The sequence below is a fragment of the Stenella coeruleoalba genome (genome assembly GCF_951394435.1).
Source record: "Stenella coeruleoalba genome assembly, chromosome: 6".
NCBI classification, from domain to species: Eukaryota; Metazoa; Chordata; class Mammalia; order Artiodactyla; family Delphinidae; genus Stenella; species Stenella coeruleoalba.
The window spans coordinates 74,304,975-74,321,776 of NC_137151.1; the positions used below are offsets into that span (position 1 = coordinate 74,304,975).

Below are 16,802 nucleotides of genomic sequence, written 5' to 3' on the forward strand. Positions count from 1 at the left end.
TTCATCTTTCAAGACTCATCTCATGCTATAGATTTTGATGATTTTGGTTTTAAGTTTTCTACTGAACTGTTTATTTTTCTGTTGATCCATTTTTTAAAATGAGTTATTTTTCATTTCCAAGGGGTTGGATACTTTTGATCTGTTTGAACTTACACTATTGATTTCTAGTTGTCAAACAAATTCAAATAAAGATGACATTCTTGTGATTATTCTCGCTACTTCTTTTTAATTTTGAAACTGCCTACATAATGAGAATACTTTAAAGAGCATTATTATAAATTATGCATTTTAGAGTTATAATTTAGAGCAATATTCTCAAACCAAAAACCCTTAGAGTCATTCTTGACTCTTCTTTTTTTCCTTTTACACCCTGCATATCTGATACCCCTGGAATCCTGCTGTTTTGACTTTCAAAATAAACCTGTTCTAAGCCTACTTCAGGCCTTACCTAGATCCTTGTGGTAGCCTCCAAACCAGGCTTTCTGCTTTTAGTTTTGCCCCCTACATGGCTGACTATTACTTTTAAAATACTTCCATCAAGTTTAAAACTGATATCTCTTCAGGTGTATTTCTAAATATTAGTGAGAACGAATAAACTGCGAATGTTTGCTTACTAACAGTATATGATCTTTTGGGATTTCTCTCTTTATGTGTGTGCCCATTTATGTCCTAGTATCTTAAATATTAATATATTCTTAGCTTCCACCTTCTCTTTACAAGGTTTTAATACTAAAGAGCAAAAACTCAAAAACAAAAAAGTCCAAGTATTATTTTTGACTCACTGGAATAGCCTAACTGCTACGATTTTCTTTGCTAAATTCTGTTTTCAGAGTCCTAAATTCATCTGCAAACCTCTACTGCCAGGTACTCTTTAGAATACAATGCTTTGTTCCTCAACATCTCCACTTTTTCTGCTTTACTCTTTGGTATGAGCTATATTTGGAGGGGCAGGGTACTAGGATCCTGTTTGCCTCTGCTGGCCTGTGGAAAGTATCACTCTTTCACAAAAGAGACAGATGAGCAGTTCTGTCTTCAGGAAGCACTAGGCGTGACTCTGAAATTCTGGCTCTGCTCCTAGGAGTTGAAAGACTTTGGTCCATCACCTTTGAAATGGTGTTAATGCTACCTACTGTATAGGGCTATTGTCAGGATTATACAGTCATTATACGTAAGACACTTAAGCACAGTAGATGATACCAATAGCTGTTAGCCTCTTTGCTTTCCCCACTTTTTCTGAAGAAAAAAGCCTAGCTCCTTCTATTTATTCACCCTTTATAAACTATGTCTCACATCTGCATTTTACAGTAAAACCCATAGGCTTTTTAATCCCCGAACTAAGTGTTTTAGTCTATGCTTTTAAAAAATGGAAATAAAAAGAGTAAGTTTTAAGAAATCTCATGTAAACATTTTGAAACAAGTTTCCATTCCCTTTGGGGGACTCAATTGCTTCTCACTGATTACTATGTATTACGAATATGAATATAGAAACAGATATACAATGGCATTTAAGCAATTAATATAATAAATTATTTCACTAAAAATGTCTAAATTCTAAAAATAAGGGTAGAATGAAAATAACTCAGAAATTTTAACTGGTTAATGTGTTATGTATTATTTTAAAAAACGTAAGGCAACATTATTTAAAATTTAAACTTTGAAACTCTAGAAAACTTTTAAACGATAGAAACAAAAGAAGCAGGTTAATATAAATCATGATAACTGGGGAAAAACAATTCATTAGCAGGGAACTTTCAAAGAGTTATAAATTTAAAAATAAATTTTAAAGAAAGCAAAGACATCTGCTTGGCACACACACACACAAAAAAAACAGTTACACAGTCAAGTGTACATATAGTTTTAACGTATGCTGAAAGTAATTTCCCTTGGAATGCAACATCAGTAACGTAAACACCATAAATGTATGACTATTTCTAATAAAAATGATGCAAATTGAGGTTGATGTCCCAGTAAATAAATCTATTTAAATGCATTAATGATGGTGGTTTGCCAAACTGGGTTATAAAACTTAATTTCAATCAGGACATCTTGCTCATCAGTCAATCTGAATATTAACTTACTGCAAAAACAGTTTCATGCACAATCCATATCAATGTGACCTCTCAAACGGTTACATTTATATGCAAAGTATAACCTTGAAGATGTGCTCTTAGAATCCACCATGACAAATATTTGCAGAGGCCAAAAATGCATGTGACTATCCATCATTTTTTCCTGGCCAGACTGGTTACTAAAGACTGCACGAGAGAATATCTAGAAGCATGTTAGGTCAAACCAGGTAGAAGGGCATATCAAGCAGATGTCAAGCATCTGACCAGAAGAAAGAATATGGTGAACTGGGATCACAGCCTCCAGCTGTATACTTTAGCAACTCAGAGTTATCCTATTTTGCATCTATGGTTCCTTTCTACAAAGGAAGAAAATCACATGGATGATTCTAGAAATAACATTTGCAATGCTGGCAGAAATTACTGCCACAATAAATAATGCAAATAACGATAGCTTATTTCAGTGAAGTGGCATCATCTCCTATCCAGAAGTACATGAAATCTGATTTTTAAATGTAGCGGCAGCAACATGGAGAACTTCTGCATTCCACATGAAGTCTAATGCTACTGATTTGAACTGTGGGGAATAAATGGCTGACAACTACAATGGTTATTACCATATAGTTTATCTATTAGAGCTACTGGTTTCTTTTTCATTATGTTCTGTTTTCAGTGATAAATCAGTAAAAAAAGAGATGTGGAAAATTTCAACTTTCATTAATTTTACACAAGCAGAGGTAGTCAACTTTATGATTATCTTTATATAAACATCAAAAAATTTCATTTTCCCCCAAATTTGCAAGACTGAAGATGGTAGTTTATATTCTCTGTGTGTGGACATGATCAATATATGTTTCTAAATAGCTAAACTTAAGTAATCATTTTGGCAAGAGAAATAGATCTTTCCCTAAAATGTGACCTGTGAAAATAAGAGTGTAGAAACCATCACCTGATGAATATTAATGCTCTAACCAATTCACATGTAACGCTTATAAAGAAAATTGAATTGCAATGAGGTTTATTTGTTTTTAACAATAATCTCATGACCATCACCACCATCATTATAAGTATCATCATCATCTCCTTTCTCTAGTTTCTTTATTCTTTATCCAGTTGAGTTGGTCCATCATTTCAAAAATGCATGTCAATACATTAACTCCTTTGCCCCTGATGTCACATAGCAAAGCACAAATGCTGGGGGACTCCCATCACCCACGTTCTCTGGGGCCTGCACATCAACAGCCAGCCATGAATTGACAGGGTCACATAACAGGCCAGAAAGTTTCCACCATAAGTTCAAGATCAGCACTATCTAAAAAATACATCTATACTTCCATGGTAATTTCACTCTTCCAATCCCCAGAATGAAAATTTTGAATCATTTCCACTCCATTTAAACCTCTAACCCTCTTTAACCACTGCCCTCCCCATCCCCGCCTTGCCTCCAAACCTCCACCACCAAAGAGATTCCCTTTGTGTCTTACTTAAAAACAAACAAACAAAAAACAATCAAAAAAACTTAATCACTCAAGAACTACTTCATCTTCTCGATGCCTGACTTATATATACGGAGGCAACTCTGGATCATCCTACCATCTCCCTCCTGTTACAAAGGAAGAGTTCTCCCTCCTCCATTCTAAAGCTAATCCCTTCAGCTCTGCTTTGGAGTCCATTCACTTCCACCTTGTCACGAACTTGATAGTATTAATTATTCTCTCCTCCATGTTCAACTCCTCCTTCCAAACATATACTTTCCTCCTAGAATTTAAGCCTCTTAGTTTTCCATATCACAAACACAAACTAACAAAAATAAACTACACTTGACCCCAGCTGTGGGCTGAATTGTGTCCCCACACTCCCCATATGCTGAAGTCCTAACTCCCAGTGCTTTAGGATGTAACCATATTTATTTGAAGACAGGGTCTTTAAAGAGGCACTTAAATTAAAATGAGGTTATTAAAGTGAGCCCTAATCTTATATGACTGGTGTTCTTAAAAGGAGAGGAAATTTGGACACAGACAGGTATAGAGGGAAGATGATATGAAGACATAGGGAGAACGCATCAGTAAGCCAAGGAGAGAGGCCTGGAACAGATCCTTCCCTCACTGCCCTCAGGTGGAATCAACCCTGCTAACTCCTTGATCTTGGGCTTTTAGCCTCCAGAAAAATGAGGAAATACACTTCTATGGTTAAGTCCCCTAGTCTTTAGTACTTTGTTACAGCAGACCTAGCAAATTAATACACCCTCACTTCTAGGCAATGCTCTGTTTCTCGTCTTTCCTTCAGAGACAAAACTCTCAGCGAGTTCCCTACACTCCACGTCTCCTTCACCACACCTCACTTTCATTCCTGAATTCAGTCCAATGTGCTACTGGCCCTGCTACTCCATACCCTGGGATCACCAACGACCTTGACCTTGTGGATTCTTAGTGAACATGTTAAGTCTTCCTCTTTTTCAATCTTCCAGCAACATTCGACAGGGTTCCCAACTCCTCCCCTGACATGCTTTCTTCTTTTGACTTCCATGACACAGAGCTGTTCACACTTTCCTTCTTCATCTCTGGCCAATCCTCCACTGCCTTCTTTTCAGGAGTATGCTCCTCTATCTTGTCATTAAATGCTGGAGCTTCTCAAAGCTCAGTTACAAAGCCTTCTTCTCATCTACTCTCAGCTCTTTCCTTGGGAAATTCTCACCCACATCAATGCTTTAATTACCATTCATACACAGATGACAAACAAGTATGTCACCAGCCCAGACTTCTCACTTCTGGACCTGTTTGGGACTACCTTTATATATCTTATTCTTAGATGTCTCAAAGTCTCCTGAAATTCACCATGTCTAAAATCAAACTCTTGATTTTCCACACCTTTTCCATCTGCACGTAAACCCAAACCTGCCCAATTTCCCTAATTAGACAACACCATCATCCATTAAGTCTTGCAAGCCAGAAAAATGCTTCACCTCTGATATCATCTTCTTTCTCACGCTTCCTCCCTTCACTCTCCTTGGGACTTGAGTGGTTGCAATTTTACAACTATTTGTGTAGTTACTTAGCCATGCACCAAAAGGCGGGACACCCTGTCTGTTTTTACTCACCATTACATTCCACCGAGCACAATGTCACACTATTGTAGATACTCATTTCTTTAACGAGTGCGCAAATAATAAATGATACTAATAAAAACTCGTATGTGCCAAGCTAAACATTTTATTTAAATTATCTTCTTAATCTTTGTAACAGCCCTATTAAGTAGGTATTATTATTATTATTGTTATTGTTTTCCTCACTTTACTGAGGAGGAAGCTAGGGCATTGAGGAGTACACTTCCTTCCCAAGAACAAACTTGAAAGTGGCAGAAGAGAGTGGACCCAGGTTACTGGGGTACTTGTATACCACTATGCTATTTCATCTTTATGGTTTTCAAAGATACTCTCAAGCTATTTAAAGTTTACCTGAGTTTAATACAAGCTATCTTTAATTTATGAATATATTATGTAGAAAAAATTATATATAATTAACATATGCTCAGAAATCTTCAGTTTCTATGTAGTTATCATGAGATAAAGCCTAAATTCTGTTGCCTGGAATTCAAGATCTTCCATGATCCAACTCCTTCCCTCCTTTCAAGCCTTTTTCCCCATGACACCCTGATGCTCTAGTCAGGGGTCAGCAAACTACAGCTTGCAGGCCAATTCTAGCCTACCACTTGTTTTTTTTTTTTTTTTTTTTTTTTTGCAGTACGCGGGCCTCTCCCGTTGCGGAGCACAGGCTCCGGACACGCAGGCTCAGCGGCCATGGCTCACGGGCCCAGCCGCTCCGCGGCATGTGGGATTTTCCCGGACCGGGGCACGAACCCGTGTCCCCTGCATCAGCAAGCGGACTCTCAACCACTGCGCCACCAGGGAAGCCCTACCACTTGTTTTTATAAATAAAGTTTTACTGAAACAGCCAAACACATTTGTTTACGTAATGACTATGCATTACAAAGGCAGTTAAATAGCCACAGGTTCAAGAAAAACTGTATGGTCCAAGAAGCCTAAACATTTACTATGTGGCCCTTTACAGAACAAGTTTTCCAACAGCTGAATTAGAATTCTAGGCTACAATCTAGTTCAATGGGAACAAATATAATAGCTTCCATTAGCTGAGTGCTGGGTTCTTTCAACAAACCTTTCAAAAGAGCTCCTGTTACCCCTGTTTTATGTAATGAAAGAAGGAAGGAAGAGAGAGAAAGAGAAGAAGGGGAATAAAGAAAGAAGGAAGTCAAACTGAGGCTCAGGTGGGTGAATAATGTGACCATAATCACACAGCAAATAAGTGGAAGAACTGGGATTCAGAGCATGCTCACTATGTTCCATGACTCAAAGGCCAAACACTTTCCCTGGTGCCTACTGCTGCCTTTTTCTTCAGTAGAACTTGGGATTTCATGTTATTGTTTATTCATGCTATTCTTTCTCCTCCACAGAATGCCAGTTCTCCTTTAAAACCTAAAGGAGGTGCCTGGTGAAATCTTACACATTCTTGGGGACAAGCTCAAGCACTACCTCTTTCCACTAAGTCTTCCGAGATCACTTGCAACCAGGGGACTAATCCCTCCATTGAATGCCCACAGCACTTCAGTCATTCCCTTGTGACACCTAACACTTTCTCTCCCCTCTTAAGTTTAATGTAGCAAAACCCAAGTTCACCTTTATATCCTGTAGAAAAAGCACAATGCCTTCTATATAATAAGTACTTAACAAATACTTATCTAATAAATGAATGTAGATTAAAAACTTTGGGACACTTCTAATCTGGATTTTTTTTTTTTTTTTTTTTGGCGGTACGCGGGCCTCTCACTGTTGTGGCCTCTCCCGTTGCGGAGCGCAGGCTCAGTGGCCATGGCTCAGGGGCCCAGCCGCTCCGCGGCATGTGGGATCTTCCCGGACCAGGGCACAAACCCGTGTCCCCTGCATCGGCAGGCGGCCTCTCAACCACTGCGCCACCAGAGAATCCCCTAATCTGGATTTTTAAAGTGAAATATTTAAGATTTACTTCTTAATAATTCAACAGATCAAAATCCAGAATGTAGTCTAAATACAGAAATGTCTTCCTTAGTATCGATTTTTAGCATTTTTTGCCTACTTATAAAAATCAATTTTAAAAGGAACTAAAAATTCATAAGAATTAAATCTACTTGAAGTTTTCTATCAGTATCATAAATAAGGAAACTTAATATTATAATTACTTATATTACACATTAACATTTTGCTAGGACAGAAAAACTCTTCATAATGCCCAAATTAACAACAACAACAAAGTTATTAGAAATTTAAAATAAATCTAAGGTCAACAATAAAATGTTATTTATTACAAGAATACAGAGACCACAGGTGATGTTTCCAACAGCTAGTTATTTTTGAAATTCTGATAGAGTGAGCTGAATGCTCAATGTCATCACTGTAGAAATAATATAATTTAAACGCAAATACTAATTGTAAAAATAGTTTGAGAGTCTGGTTTGACATTTCTAAAGTTCTCTATATAATGTAAATAAGGCATAGTATAAAATCAGGTACAGAGTAGAAATTACACACACACATAAAAAAATTTAGATTTTAAAAAGAGTTTAATATGTTGGAATCAGACACCTACCTGCATCACCTTCTGTTGAATCTCTTCTAACTGTGTACGCTTACTACGTTGCCTACAAACTTCCTGGTAGCGGGTATATTGCTCTCGCAGTGAATCTAATAATTTCATAACCTGTGGCTGTGCAAGTAGTTCATCATCCATAGGAGACCACGAGACCCCTCCATCTGAGCCATTAAATCGACGCTGCTGTAATTCGGATAACAATTCATGTCCTTTAAGAAGGAAAGACACTTATAATTAATGCCCATAAAGAAATATAAATCTTACTTCTCAGTCTTCTCAATTCTAATCCCTTATTTTTAGAACGTATCTGCCTATGTATTTTTAGAACGTATCTGCCTATATATTTACCTACCAGGTCTTAAGTACTAAAATGCAATTTCTCAATTTATATATAAATAAATAGGAAAACTGCATGCATACATATACATATGGATATATACTATGTCGTATATCATAGCTCTATCATATACAGACAGTCCCCGATTTAACGATGGTTTGATTTACAATTTTTCGACTTTATGATGGTGCATTCAGTTGAACCCGTACTTCAGATTTTGATTTTTTCTTTTTCTGGGCTAGCAATATGCAGTACGATACTCTTTTGCAATGTTGGGCAGCAGCAGTGAACTGCAACTCCTAGTCAGCCACATGATCATGAGGGTAAACACTGATATACTGACAACCATTCTGTACTCATACAACTGTTCTGTTTTTCACTTTCAGTACATTATTCAATAAATTACATGAGATATTAAACACTGTATTATAAAATAGGCTTTGTTTTAGATGATTTTGCCCAACTGTAGTCTACTGTAAGTGTTCTGAGCACGTTTAAGGTAGGCTAGGCTAGGCTATGATGTTCGGTACTTTAGGTGTATTAAATGCATTTCAACATGATATTTTCAACTTACGATGGGTTTATCAGGATGTAATCACATTGTAAGTTGAGGAAGATCTGTGTCATATATACTATATATGCCATACTACATAGTAAGTATATAGTATATATGGCATATATATTTTCTAGACCTAATTATCTTTCTATCTATCACATTCTTGTTATTGGTGGATTCACTCCTCAGGACATTGTGCCAACCATTTCTCTGTAGAGTACAATTATAATCTGGGATTTCTGTCTGATGGTACTAATTAGTATGTTTTGTCTGATAGTACTAATCAATACTAAGCATTATGTTGTAGGATTTCACTATTAATCCATAACCTTAATCATAGCACCTAAAAGAAATGTTGGTGTGTAACAAATGTATGATTAAAGGGAGAAAGTCTTTACTACTGGTACAAAATAACATTTAAGTAATCTCTATTTATATAAATTTCTACAACATATTAACTGTGAATCGTGAGGGGCCACACTAATGTAAGAACTGCACTCAATGTTATTTGATTACAGCAAACTCATGGAGAAAATCACTCATGCACAAGAAGTTAAAATTATAGAATGTGCAACATCTAAAGCTGTAAGTATAACATTAACAATTTTACAAGATGACGCTGGTCAGACCACTGATGTCCAATTTCAAGATGACTGTCAGAGCTGACTATGCTGTTTCTGCATGTAGCCCCCTCCCTCCGTCTGTAATAGCTCCTGCCCACTGATCATCAGTCGGGGAGGAGGGAGTTGGCCTTTGAACAGGAGTCTGCCCTACACCTCAGTTGCTGGCATCCAAAACAAAGAAAACTATCCTTTACATCAAAAAAGAAAAAAAAAAATTTTTTTTAAGTGAATAAATTGCAAATTGTTTTTCCAGGATAATACTATTCCAATTATCATTAAGGAACCCAAAATATGCAGACATTTAAATTCTCTTCTCTTCATCTCTATTCAAGAAAATGTCCTAAACTTAAATGGCTTTAAATAATAGAAACAGTTTTTATTATGATTTGGAGGTATTTCCAATTTCTGAAGAATATCCAAGATTGTTTTAAACGTCCCCATTTTATACTCTTTCTACTTTAAGAGTCAATAGCATATTAAAAAGGACTTAGTGACGTATACAGATAATTCTAAAATACAAATGTAACAAGTTTCTGAATTCAATGGCTTAAGCAGTTTTTAAAACAAATATAAACATGGAACTAAGTTTTGAATCTAAAGCAATATTTTTACTGACAGTCTCTTGTACCTTCTAAACATGCAGTAATTCTCAGATTACAATTATTTCTTTGTTCTTTCAGGAAGTAAGATCTAAATCGTACTGAAAAAACTCGGGAAAACTGAATGGATACAACGAAGATATTCAGAATTTATTTCTTTACTCTTTGTTATACTCTATAATTGGAAGGACACCTGTTTTGAAGACTTATGGAAAGTCTTTCTATATATATACACACACACATTCATATTCTTTTTTTTTTTTTTTTTTTTTTTGCTGTACGCGGGCCTCTCACTGCTGTGGCCTCTCCCGTTGCGGAGCACAGGCTCCAGACGCGCAGGCTCAGCGGCCATGGCCCACGGGCCCAGCCGCTCCGCGGCATGTGGGATCCTCCCAGACTGGGGCACGAACCCATGTCCCCCGCATCGGCAGGCAGACTCCCAACCACTGTGCCACCAGGGAAGCCCACATTCATATTCTTTACATATATAGTTCCATAAAAGTCATTAAGATCAGAATATATATATTTTTTCTTCTTTGATGACTGTTACCTTTAATGTGCTCCTTGTGGATACCATTTACATTAGAGAAGCAGAACCACATAATGATTTCAAAGACCATACTTCGAAACCAAACTGCCTTGGTTAAAGTCTCAAATCTAGCATTACTAGTTGTGTAATCTGCCCAAGTTACTAAACCTTTTAATGCCTCAGTTTCCCCATCTTAACATTGGGGTGACAACAGTACCTACTTCAGTGGGTTGTAGTGAAGCACAAATGAGTTAGCATACATAAAGTGCTTAGAATAGTACCTGCTATGCAGTAGGATTAGAACTATGCCCTATTAGAAAAATATATTGGAAATAAAATTAAGGTATTTTCCTTTAAAAGAATTCCAATGTGTTCTCTAGAATCTGTGAAACTACTACTAAAGCTATTGGGGCTGGAATATACAAACCATGCAGCACTGAACACACACTACGTGAAAGGCCATTGCAAGGTGGTAAGTGTTTTTACACAGATGATTGTAAAACAGTACAACTAGTGGCTTTGGATTTAGACCTTTTTTTAGTGCTATGGTGGTAGAACTTAATAGTTATTTGATCTTGAACAAGTTTTTTAATATCTCTAAGCCTTGGCTTCCTCAAGTAGAGAAAATAATACTAATTATCTCAAGGAGTACTTAGAAGAATGAAATATGAAAATACATAAAAGTACAATGCTAGAAACACAATGCATATTCAATAATCCTCATAGCAAACCCATCAAATAGAAATTTTTATCTTCATGTCATAAAGAAATAAATTCAAATATTTCAAGATAATTGATCATTATTAATAATTTTTAATATTGTAGAGTTTATTAACACACTCTTAGGCTAAACCAAAGAGCAGTTTGAAACACTTCTCCTTCAGTTTCTACAACATAATACATACTCAAATCAATGTTTATTTCATGAGCCAATTAATGTATGGTTGGTTTAATGGATTATGATTATCACTGATAAATATGTTTTTTCATCTTACCTGTCTGAAGAACAGTTTCAGGATCAACTGATGGAAGAAAGTTTAAATCCACAGACCTGGCAAGCACCAAAAGAGTATTTTTTTTTAACTATATGTATTTCTATTTATATAACTTAAAAAAATCCTTTACATATACTTACCAAAACAGGGGCCTACAAATATGAAAATATGAAGCATACTGTCCTACCAGGCTAATTTCTCTTAAGCATCAGGAACCCATTACAGATAATTAAACACTAGTAGCCAAAAAAATATCTATGTGATAAAAAACAAAATATACTACTTGGAAAAATATAATTTATCATTATTAACTACAGTATTATTTCAAGTATATCAAAGGAATCCATTTTATTATTTTTCCACTGGATATCTGCTTCAAACTGAAATTTGTCACTATATAATAATCCAGAAACGTTAACATTAAAATCGTGTGCAGCCATCCTCCAATCCAAAGTTTACCTATCTATAGCAATCTTGATATTCATATGTATGTGTACCCTAGCAGATGTACACTCTTTATGTACTAATTATGTTTCATTTGCAGCTGGACTATGGGCTTTATTTTCTTAAACATATATGGAAAGTGGAGAAGATGAAGGAAAGATAGAGTACCTGGCAAATCAAAGCCTAGGGCCTTGCTACTGTAACTGACAGGTCTTGCTCTATACATTTCACTTTTGTCAACTGATCTAGGCCTTCACCTCTTGTATAGCCCAGATGTTTCCTGAGGACTGACATAAAGAAGGTGATGAAAATTTGCAAGAGGGACTTCATTGTGTGCGGTTTAAAAGAGACTAAGTAATAACACTTGAGTTTCTCAGGGAGGGATTGGCAAATACAAGATTTCACTTGACACTTCATGTAGTCACACAAACCATCGTTTCCCAGTGTTTCCCAAAACACTGAATGAGATACTACTGAGTAGAGAAGATGGGGTTCCACTGTCATGTAAGTACGGGAAATTTTAAGAAAGCAATTAAACAGGTTTCTTTACTGCAACACTTTCTCAGAACATGTAATCTGTAAATGTTTACAGTCATTCCCAGAGAAGGAAACATAGTAAACAGCATTAAACTCTATGACCATGAACTCATTTTCTACCAGTACCCTCTTAGGATGTCTTTCCTGGAGAACATGATTTTGAGAAACACCAGATTTACTCTGCTGGACTACTCAGAAAGCAAGAGGTTTGGCAAATTTTTGTCAAGTAACTTGAGTGATATTTTCAATTCCATAGTATATAAGTATGTGTGTGTGATGTCTATACACACACTCACATATTTACATATATGTAAAATTGTTATTTACATTTTTATATGGCGTCTATCTATAAGATAGTAATGTTCCTAAATGTTTGTTGTAACTTTAGATTTATATTCAAACCATTTGTTTTCATATTTTTACTTTATTTTAAATCAAGATTTGGTGTTAAACTATGATCTTCTCACATCCCTCCTATATCATTATCTCAGTCAACTGGTCTGCGACTATATTTGGATTCATGGAATAACAAGATGCATTCTATCAAGGTTCCATTGTATTTTCAAGGTCAGATTCAAAAGAGATAGACAAGGATGAGTGTTGATCCTTTCAAATTTCCTAATGAAAAATTACTGCCTAGTGACTACTTTGTTACTGAGGATTAATTTGCTTCCTACAGTACTTTTTACCTGGGGAGAGGAAATTGGTCTGAAAACTGTTGAGGTTGAAAAGTTCAATGGAAATCTGTAAAATGATAAATCTAGGTAGTTACAATTAGATCCAGTGTCATAAAATACTAAATTCCTGAAGGTAAACTCATGAATATCACATATTTTACAAGGATGTAGGAGTTCCACAAGATAGGCATTTAAGTGCTAACATATGTAAATAAGGTTATAATGATTTTATTTCAAGCTGCAACCTTTTCCATATTCTTTACAAGCAAAGTAAAACTCTAAAAAGGCAGAAAATTGTTTCCTTCTGAAAACATGTTCTTGCAAAATAATTATTTTACACAGTGTCAGGAAAAGGTAAATATATTATTATTCAACAAAATTAAAAGTCTTCTGTAAAGAAACCTGGATTCAAATCAATAAATTTTATATGTAAAGCAAATTCTCAAGTATTAAAAAATAAATTTAATACAACTTTTATAGGCCAAGTTTGATTGAATGGAGGCTTGCTTACCTTAGTTCTCTTGGCTTGCATTAACAACAGAGGTTATCTTTTAACACACTAATTATAGCTTTGCAAAGGTGTAATTGTAGGACACTAGACACTTACCTTTCTTTCTCTTGCTGATTTCCTTTATCACTTCCATTGTTAATCAAAGCAAGTTCATCTAATAATGATGTAGATTCCTTTGTAAACTTCTCAAAAACCTAAAGTATGAGATTTTATTAACATGTTAAGGATTATCTTAAAAGTTGATATGTACATAAGGATTTTCAACTAAGAGCAACAGAATTAGTCAAGCAGGATTCTGGTTCCCTCTCTGGACCTCATTTAGTACACTTTAATCACCAGACCACACAGCATAGACAATGCAGACAATGAAGACAAAATTAAAACAATGAAGACAAAACTGCTTCCTAAAACAATGAATAGTTTTAATGGATAAAGAATTTTTTTAATTTAAACACATTAAGAAATTATTTTTATTCCTGATACAAGTTTATATTTATTCCCATTCCCTTGAGAAATATGTGTACCAACAACAGTTTTAACTACATGAACATTATTCAGACCAGTTCTAACCCTCTAATTCCAGTTAAAGAACTTTTCTTTATGTTATTCTATTAATCATTCTGGTTGCATGTTAATACTTAAGTTTTATATATAAGCATGTAGCATAAAAATAAATTAGTTATAATCTTAACATGATTTCTTAAAATATTTCAAAAAAGGGATTTGGGCAACTCTGCTTAGAATAAAATAGACACTCATTGGTTTTATATCATTGTTCAAATATGGTGAAAACAGAACTGGTTACCCATTCTCAAATATCCAAAAGTTCATTATTCTTAAAAAAAAATTAGCATATAATCTAATGTGAGCAAATTTTAAGTTTTTTCTTTTAGTCCCTGGCAGTTCAATTAAACAATACTACATTATACAGAGTGGCAAATTTCCAAAGTCTGCCCCGAAAAAGAAGATATATTTTCAGAAATGAAAACCTTAACCTGTCAAACTGCTTTTCAACTCATATTGCTGTCTAAATATCCTCTCTGAAAATGGTGTATCAAGGGCAGACAGAAGAAACAAGAAGAAAACAATCCTGAAGCCTGTGGAATGAAAACCACATTCACAGAAAGACACACAAAAGGACATGCAGAGGACTATGTACCAGATGACGGAACAAGATAAAACCCCAGAAAAACAACTAAATAAAGTGGAGATAGGCAACCTTCCAGAAAAAGAATTCACAATAATAAGAGTAAAGATGATCTAGGACCTCGGAAAAAGAACACAGGCAAAGATCGAGAAGATGCAAGAAAGGTTTAACAAAGACCTAGAAGAATTAAAGAACAAACAAACAGATGCACAACACAATAACTGAAATGAAAAATACACTGGAAGGAATCAATAGCAGAATAACTGATGCAGAAGAACAAATAAGCAACCTGGAAGACAGAAAAGTGGAATTTACTGCCACAGAACAGAATAAAGAAAAAAGAATTAAAAGAAATGAAGACAGCCTAAGAGACCTCTGGGACAAAATTAAATGCACCAACATTCATTCAAATGCATTACAGTCTCCCAGAAGAAGAAGAGACAGAAAGGAACCGAGAAAATATTTAAAGAGATTACAGTCCAAAACTTCCCTAATATGGGAAAGGAAATAGCTACCCAAGTCCAGGAAGTGCAGAGAGTCTCAGGCAGGATAAACCCAAGGAGAAACACGCCAAGACACACAGTAATCAAATTGACAAAAATTAAAGACAAAGAATTATTAAAAGCAACAAGGGGAGAGATATGGGAACATATGTATATGTATAACTGATTCACTTTGTTATAAAGCAGAAACTAACACACCATTGTAAAGCAATTGTACCCCAATAAAGACGTTTTAAAAAAAAAAGCAACAAGGGAAAAACAACAAAGAACATATAAGGGAACTCCAATAAGGTTAACAGCTGATTTCTCAGCAGAAACTCTACAAGCCAGAAGGGAGTGGCATGATATATTTAAAGTGATGAAAAGTAAGAACCTACAACCAAGATTACTCTACCCAGCAAGGATCTCATTCAGATTCAACAGAGACATCAAAAGCTTTATAGACAAGCAAAAACTAAGAGAATTCAGCACCACCAAACCAGCTCTACAACAGATGCTAAAGGAACTTCTCTAAGTGGGAAACATAAGAGAAGAAAAGGACCTACAAAGACAAACCCAAAACAAATAAGAAAATGGTAATAGGAACATGCATATCAATACTTACCTTAAATGTGAATGGATTAAAAGCTCCAACCAAAAGACACAGGCTCACTGAATGGATACAAAAACAAGACGCATATATACGTTGTCTACAAGAGATCCACTTTAGATCTAGGGACACATACAGACAGAAAGTGAGGGGATGGAAAAAGATATTCCATGCAAATGGAAATCAAAAGAAAGCTGGAATAGCAATACTCAGATAAAATAGACTTTAAAATAAAGAGTCTTACAAGAGACAAGGAAGGACACTACAAAATGATAAAGGGATCAATCCAAAAAGTTATAACAATTCTAAATATATATGCACCCAACACAGGAGCATATCAATACATAAGGCAAATGCTAACAGTTATAAAAGAGGAAATCGACAGTAACACAATAATAGTGGGGGACTTTAACACCTCACTTACACCAGTGGACAGATCATCCAGACAGAAAATTAATAAGGAAACAAAAGCTTTAAATGACACAATAGACCAGATATATTTAATTGATATTTATAGGACATTCCAGCTGAAAACAGCAGATTACACTTTTTTCTCAAGTGCCCACAGAACATTCTCAATGATAGATCACATCTTGGATCACAAATCAAGCCTCGGTAAATTTAAGAAAATTGAAATCATACCAAGCATCTTTTCTGACCACAATGCTATGAGATTAGAAATAAATTACAGGGAAAAAAAAGTAAAAAATACAACGCATGGAGGCTAAACAATACCTTACTAAATAACCAATAGATCACTGAATAAATCAAAGAAGAAATAAAAAAAAACCTAGAGACAAATGACAACAAAAACACGATGATCCAAAACCTATGGGATGCAGCAAAAGCAGTTCTAAAAGGGAAATTCATAGCAACACAATCCTACCTCAAGAAACAAGAAAAATCTCAAATAAACAATCTAACCTTACACCTAAATGAACTAGAGAAGAACAAAAAAAACCCAAAGCTAGTAGAAGGAAAGAAACCATAAAGATGAGAGCAGAAATAAATGAAAAAGAAATGAAGGAAACAATAGCAAAGATCAACTAA

At 35.3% G+C, this 16,802-nt stretch overlaps 1 protein-coding gene across 19 annotated transcripts in view; it reads right to left on the minus strand.

The window, feature by feature from the left end:
- SESTD1 (SEC14 and spectrin domain containing 1) overlaps positions 1-16,802 on the minus strand; it is a 262,393-nt gene that overhangs the window by 24,375 nt on the left and 221,216 nt on the right. For all 19 annotated transcript variants that reach the window (XM_079923851.1, XM_079923858.1, XM_079923862.1 and 16 more), the window contains 3 exons: positions 13,610-13,707; positions 11,345-11,400; positions 7,703-7,914 (listed from right to left, as the gene is read on the minus strand). In XM_079923851.1, coding sequence (XP_079779977.1) covers positions 7,703-7,914; positions 11,345-11,400; positions 13,610-13,707 — 366 coding nt within the window. The remainder of the gene's footprint in view (positions 1-7,702; positions 7,915-11,344; positions 11,401-13,609; positions 13,708-16,802) is intronic.